The 7,152-nt window shown below is 38.4% G+C and overlaps 1 protein-coding gene across 2 annotated transcripts in view; it reads left to right on the top strand.

The window, feature by feature from the left end:
- The first annotated feature begins 1,250 nt into the window (after nt 1-1,250).
- slc2a15a (solute carrier family 2 member 15a) overlaps nt 1,251-7,152 on the top strand; it is a 29,315-nt gene continuing 23,413 nt past the window's right edge. For both annotated transcript variants that reach the window (XM_026190335.2, XM_080287656.1), the window contains exons 1-2: nt 1,251-1,429; nt 3,277-3,375. In XM_026190335.2, the coding sequence (XP_026046120.1) occupies nt 1,385-1,429; nt 3,277-3,375 (144 nt within the window). In that variant the 5' untranslated portion in view covers nt 1,251-1,384. The remainder of the gene's footprint in view (nt 1,430-3,276; nt 3,376-7,152) is intronic.

Below are 7,152 nucleotides of genomic sequence, written 5' to 3'. Positions count from 1 at the left end.
AAGACTTGTGTTGTACTCGAAGAACACTGTTCGGCCTTTGCATGTTTTAAAAAGGACAGAAATTGGCACATATAACCTTCATAATTCTGCAATTCTTTGTCTCAAACCTTATTTCTACTATGCCTTCTGTTCTAATGTAACCTAGAGCTTGCACCAACATGCAGGTACAAAAGTACAGTAAGCCGAATTCTTCTGAATCCTTCCGAATCCTTCCTAGGGCGATCGTGGCTCAAGAGTTGGGTGTTCGTCTTGTAATCGGAAGGTTGCCGGTTTGAGCCCCGGCTCAGACAGTCTCGGTCGTTGTGTCCTTGGGCAAGACACTTCACCTACCGCCTACTGGTGTTGGCCAGAGGGGCCGATGGCGCGATATGGCAGCCTGGCTTCTGTCAGTCTGCCCCAGGGCAGCTGTGGCTACACCTGTAGCTGCCTCCACCAGTGTGTGAATGTGAGAGTGAATGAATAGTGGCATTGTAAAGCGCTTTGAGGGCCCCGAAAAGCGCTATATAAATGCAATCCATTATTATTATTATTAATCCAACACCACAAAAAAAATTTCTTTTAACTTTCGGGCAAATTTCAGAGATATCTAGCGCTATCGCAGTTAATGAGTGCAGTAGAGTTCGTGTGTGCCAGGAGGCTGGATTTTAGAACAAAACCAGCTTTTCAAGGAACAGCAATAGAGGTAAAGTCACAGGATTAAGAAATGTGTAATGCAAAGCAGGTGATTGTTCACGGTCACAGTAAACACTGCCCCTCTTCTTTCAACTACAACCAAAATTATGAGCACATGATGACTGTGATTACAGGGGGTAGGGCGGGGTGGAAGGTTCACTGAGGACAAATGCACTCAAAGATTAACAGTCTCACTGTGTGGTGGTTCCTATAAATGCAGAAGAAATACCGACAGTTCTCTTTTACTGACACGATAAGTATATACGCCGTGCACTGCAGATCACAGAGTTTATTTTGGAAAGCATGTTGTCTTAAACGGTCTCTCATCTTCTCTTTCCTCTTTGCCTTCATTCTTGACGTCTGTCTTGTCTCACATGTGGAACCTGTTTGACTTGGTGTTCCCTTTCTGTTACTCCTCTTCTTTCCCTCTCTCTAGCATCGATTTCTTTCTTAGTGAATTGACTTAGAGCTAATTGCTTCCAGCAGGCTTTTCTCCAACTGTGTCACGCTGCTCTCCATCATGTGATGATACGATGTGGGTTTGTTACTGGGGGCAAACAGACTGCTCATTGGAGAAAAAGCCTGGAATACTTCAGTCTGTGGTTGAGAGCCTGTTTGACCACATCTGCTGCGAAGGAGATGAGATTCTTTGCAGTGTAGAGAAATCATATTTTTCTTTTTACTTTTTGGGACCAGCTGACACGTTTCTTAAATGGCTGAGGAGGTTTTAATTCCACCGTCGGGGAAAATCACTTCGGTAAGTCCAGACAGACGGGCACTAAACAGAAGCAGAACTATCAACTGACTGATCCCATCCTGTGCTGGACATTAATTATAGCAGCTAATAGCATTTAATACCGAGAAGAGGCCTCTGCTTTCTTATTTATGATTTATTTAGTGTTATTATTTAAGTGAGGTTGAAAGTTGAAACAAATTTATTGCGTAAAAAGAAATCGCTATTTTTTTTTAAATAAATGACACAAGATTTACTCATTTTTGGAAACTGAGTAAACAAAATAATGTTTTCAGTGGGTCGAGCTTAATAACTGAACAGAAAGCATTCTGAATTTAATTTGTCGCGTACATTCGTAAAAAATCAATGAAAACTCTCAGCTGTAAGAATCTGTTTTTAATTTTATTTCTATATTACACCAAATAAAGCTTTAGGGACCCAAACACAGACAAAGGAAAATCAGGATTTTTGACCAAAAGCGAACCATTTATTATGGCTGGTGGTCATAATTCAAACATTGTCATCGTCCTTACAAATGTGGCTGTATTTAAAGGGAAATAAGCAGGTTTTTGAAACATGTGTTTTATTGCCTATAGCTAATGTTACAACAAGATAATTAACTAAACACAAATTCCTTTACTTTTTGTGTTAAGTTTATATACAGTTAAAGACATTTGCAGATATTTAGATTTTGTACATCTTGTTAAGACTTACACACAATACTGTAGTATTGTGTGTAAGCTACTGTTCATTTCTTAATATTTTGCTAGGAAAATGGGAAAGGTATGGTGGTTGATTGAAGCATGTGTCAGGATACATGGAAATACAATGTACAGGGAAAAACAGCTTGAAAGATAATATTTGGAATGACCACCTTTATTTTTCAACACAGTCTGAACCCTTTTTGTCATGTAGCACCGTGCGGCAGCAGGTGGAGCCAGGAGTCAAAACACAAAAGCTTCTTGAAGAACAGTCCAAAGCTCTTCTTTCCATGTTTCCAGACTATTTTTCTATTTGTTGTTAAGATAACCCTATACTGCTTCAGTAACAGTGAACTTCAAAGGAGCCACGGCATCATGTTATAGACATGGTTGTAGACAATCTGTTGTACCTCGTACCTACTTTTGCACCTGATCGCACTGATGTTCAGGTCTATTCTTGTGTAATTTAGCAAGCTTTGGTGAACAGTAGATGGATCAAATGCATCTCTCTGGTGCTGCATCTGTCGTTTGCAATATTATCATTATTATCAATATTTTCATTTAACTGCTGTTGGTGCAACAGTACAATTGTATGCCTGTCAAACTGACAGTAATACATTATATATATATTTTTACAACATGATATAGAAACACAGAGTCTGAAGATACAATTTTAAATGAGTAATTTGGTGAGTTGTCTGTTACGTATAGACACACCAGTTCATTCTCTTGGAAAGGCTTGGTGCCTTATCAGTGCTTGAGCGATTCAAGAGTCAGTGTTAAATAGCTTAAGAGTCACACAGTCCTCTAAAAGATAGTCAGGTGCAATGAGTGCACTGAAAATGAATAAAAAGTAGCCGGTGTCCAAAGAAAAGCACTGAAAGACTTCCAGAAAGTACAAGAAAGTCTGACTCATTAGAGCTAAATATAAAGAAAGTGTGTGTGAAAGACTTGTTTTTAAGATGTTTTTAATCTGATTGCTTTACACAAACATGCCAACTTTCTTATGTGACATACAATCAGAGATTTGTGAATGTTGGTGAAAAAATGACAACTTAAAACTTAACTGATTTTTTTATTCACACAGCGTATAAAATGTTTTGTCTTAACTTTAAGAAGCTGTGAGCTCACCATCATATTCTGCATGTGTCTCTCCTGCTCTGTCTGCAGCACCTCACTGCCTCTTTGCTGGCAGTGGCATTCCTTACCTCCTTTGGGAGCTCTATGCTTTATGGGTACAATCTGGCTGTGGTAAACTCCCCTGCTGTGGTAACACACACACACACACACACACACACACACACACACACACACACACACACACACACACACACACACACACACACACACACACATCTGGAAAGTAACTTATTGAAGTGCATTTGTTTATAACAGCCGTTATATTCTGCATGGCCAGATCTTGCATATGAATCTGCATGATCTACTGGCCAGGAATTTGGTTTTGGAAGCTTTGTGGTTTCAGTGTGTTTAAGTTTGTAGTCCCAGTAATATCGATTAATCATACAGCCACTCAAAGTTGCCGCTTTCGGCCAACATAGATATCCAAACATTTCTGGCACAGCTTCCAAGATGGAAAAGGACAAAGATTTTTCTTATTCATTTTATTTATAGCTCCTGTGATTGCTGTGTGTAATTTTAACTTGTTTGCATTTTTCTGTGCACTTTTGATATTTAACTAAGTTTGGGACCATTTCCCCTTTAAATCTGTAGTGGTTCAGTCCATTTGGGCTGTGGTACAACCATTGGGTTTAACCAGTCAGCCAGTACAACCCCCTTAACTGCTGATTGGTTAGCTTATTTATGTGTAAATGTGTGATTGGTGCACTTGGAATTCTTTCTTTATTGAAACACAAAGTATTGGTATTTTGTAAAAAAAAAAAATATATATATATATATTTTTGGTGTTTTCTGTTGAAAACGACAGTTTGTCTGAGGGAGGGGAGCACGTGCCCTCACAGTTACCCCGAGATAAAAATAAGACTCATACTCTGATGTCGCAGTTTTCATGAAAACTGTTTCTCCGACTCAGCGGATCTAAATAAATTGAAGAGGTATGTTCTGGCATGTGACTGTTAAGTCATCCTATCAAGTCGAAATTACTTCTGTACATGTTTAAGTTACACTCTGTTAAAAATGCAGATGTATTAAGAACAGTTGTAATAACACACTCTGAACTGCATAATTCTGAAAACAGGATTTTATCAGTGATTATTTTTTATTAAAGGTCAAAACACATCAATGGCATTCACTAAGAAAGATTTCCAGACATGCAGAGATGGGGCTTTGCTGCTTGTCTGTAGAAAGACTCACCATCATTAATAAGCAACGATCATTTCAATAAAATTCAAATTAAACTTGGCAGCTGAACAACAAGCACAAAAATTAGAAAAGCAGAAGTCCCTCATTTTAACATTGTGATAAAGTTTGTTATGAAAACGGTCCTCTTCTTTTTATTTTCCCAGTGTTTTGTAAATACTTCATACGTTACAATCACAGCGATAGGATAGAGAGAATATTTGGGTGTGGAAGTCGTTGGCTTCTGTGGTGGCTGTTTGGTCACCTGATGTGTGAAGAAAGAATCTGTTGTGAATCCGTTGTCGCTCATTAAGACCAGGTTGAATTTGAAGGTTAATCCTCTCCTACCTGTAAGCACATAGAGCTTTTGTACGTATAACGAGCTAACCAAATCATTGAAGAAAGAAATAGTTCAGCCTGGACACTTATTTGTGGGATATGTACCAGTTGTTGGATTTGTGTCTCTTTCACAGTGCAAAGGTTTGGAACCAGAGTATTAAAATAATTCGCAAAGGTGATATACTAAAGATATACTGAGATTAGTGGCAGATAGCTTGAGTAATGCTTTCCACCAAGAAAGCAGATGTGACTGGGATCGTTACCACTATAACTGTTCATTTATTTGGAAAACGTGAACAGTGAAGATTTCCAATAGTTTCAAGTAGCGAGCCCGAGGAGTGATCTCTGCGTGAAATATTTGCATTGCAATAATTGTTGGGCATCACAACATCCAGCAATAAATTAAATGTATGTTTTAATTTCAATTTTGTATTGTATATAAGAACATTAGCAGCGCAGTTAAAAATGATTTTGTTCAGAAACATAGGCCATAAGAAGATCATTGGTAGCCTTTCATCTGACTGAGACTCTTTAAATAAAGCATTTCTCTGCAGATGATCAGTTTGCTGTTTTACACCTTGTCCTTCAACAAATCTTCAGACAAAAGTCAGATTAGAGAGTGGCTTTAAATTAGCTAAGAAACTGGGTCAAGTAATGCCTTTTTAAGTAAAGGTTTAATTACTGCGTGTAAAGGCCTGTGGTACAACCCATTAACAGAGAAAGGTTGATCATATTTAAGACTCAAGCATGAATTAATTGAAGACATCTACTGTGATAAAGTCTACTCCCCACTGCTGTGTAATCAATTATTGTGAATGTAAATGTTATGTTATATAAAGTTACGTTGAAACCAAGCACACCATTGTTTTTCTTGTGACATTACCAATAAGTGTGATGTGTCACATGGCCCTCTTCCTATTGAAAAAACAAAAGTTGTATCCAAGATGGCCGACTTCTAAATGGCCACCATGGTCACCGCCCATCTTGAGGAGTTTGCCCCCTCACATATACTAATGTGCCACAAACAGGACTTTAACATCACCAACCATTCCCATGTTATTACGGTGTGTCCATAGAAACGGCCCACCCTGTATAGTGTGATTAAAGTGGTGGGTGGGTTCTTTTACATTTTGAGAGAAGCCAATTGAGTCTAATAACAGATTAAATGCCATGTTGAGGCTGTCATTTTTAGCATCTACATGGATGTTAAAATCACCCACAATAATTATTTTATCTGAGCTCAGAACTAAATCAGATAAAAAGTCTGAGAAATCAGAGACTCGGCCTGTGCTTTGAGGAAGCTGACAATCAGAATGACTCGGGGGTGTTGATTCGTTTAAACTAACATAATCATCCTGCTGTAACCAGGTTTCTGGAAGGCAGCGTAAATCAATTTGCAAATAATTGCTAATTCACAGGGACTAACAGGGACTTAGAAGAGAGAGAGCTAATGTTTATTAATTCACATTTCACTGCTTTATTCTTTAGTGCAGTTGTGGATAATATATTGTTCTTTCTTTGTGGTTTTTTTTTTAGTGTTTAAATTATTTGGGGGGGGTAACAGGAGGAGAGAAGCTGTTTCCTGGTCTCTGGATAGTCACATTAAGAGAGGTGAAATAAATATAAATATAAATATAATAGCAGCTGATTGGTTTTGCTAATTCAGCACTGTTCAACTTGATGTAAACACACAAACTAGATATTCAAAAATGTAAGCATTTGGAAAAAAGTCAGGGTCCAAAGGAGAATAAACCCAGCTGGGGTTAGAACCAAGAATCTGAGCTAACAGTGGTTAGCTCTGTCAAGAAGAGTAAGCTTCGGTCTGTTACCTTGCTTGCTCAAGCTAAAGTTATCTGAATGTAGTAATATAAATGTTCACATAAAGGGGTAGGTGCTGGCACCTGATATCTGTATATTTCTCACAAAATAAACTGCTGCTTTTACTGACTGAAAAATATATCTGATAATAATGATCATCAGGAAACCCAAAGGAGTTTGGTCTTTGAGTGCTCTTGCTAGTCATGAGAGATCTTTTCGTATCTGTTACAAGTAAATATTCGGTTTGAAAATGCTGGTCCATGGCTGGTCTCAGTTCACACGGGGGTAATGAAAATCTCAAATAAAAATGATCTTCTTTGTTGAAAAACCAGGCACGCTGCTCATGCTCATGCTCGAGTAGCAGCATGTGTCTGTCAGTTTTCCCGGCACGTGACACATGGTTCAGGGGAAACTGAAGTTAGCGCTAACACGTGCTGGCACATGTAAACTGATGATCAGGAGGTTTAGGTCAGACAAGACTTGTGGCTTTAATTCCAAAATATCAGAGTGAAAACTGAAGGTCTGTCTTGCTCTTATGTAACCATGATGTCGAAGCCACATGATACAAACACA

Source organism: Astatotilapia calliptera, chromosome 13 (assembly GCF_964374335.1).
Source record: "Astatotilapia calliptera chromosome 13, fAstCal68.1, whole genome shotgun sequence".
In the NCBI taxonomy this organism is placed as follows: domain Eukaryota; kingdom Metazoa; phylum Chordata; class Actinopteri; order Cichliformes; family Cichlidae; genus Astatotilapia; species Astatotilapia calliptera.
Note: the sequence above shows the minus strand (reverse complement) of the source record. Positions and strands in the feature narration are given on the sequence as shown.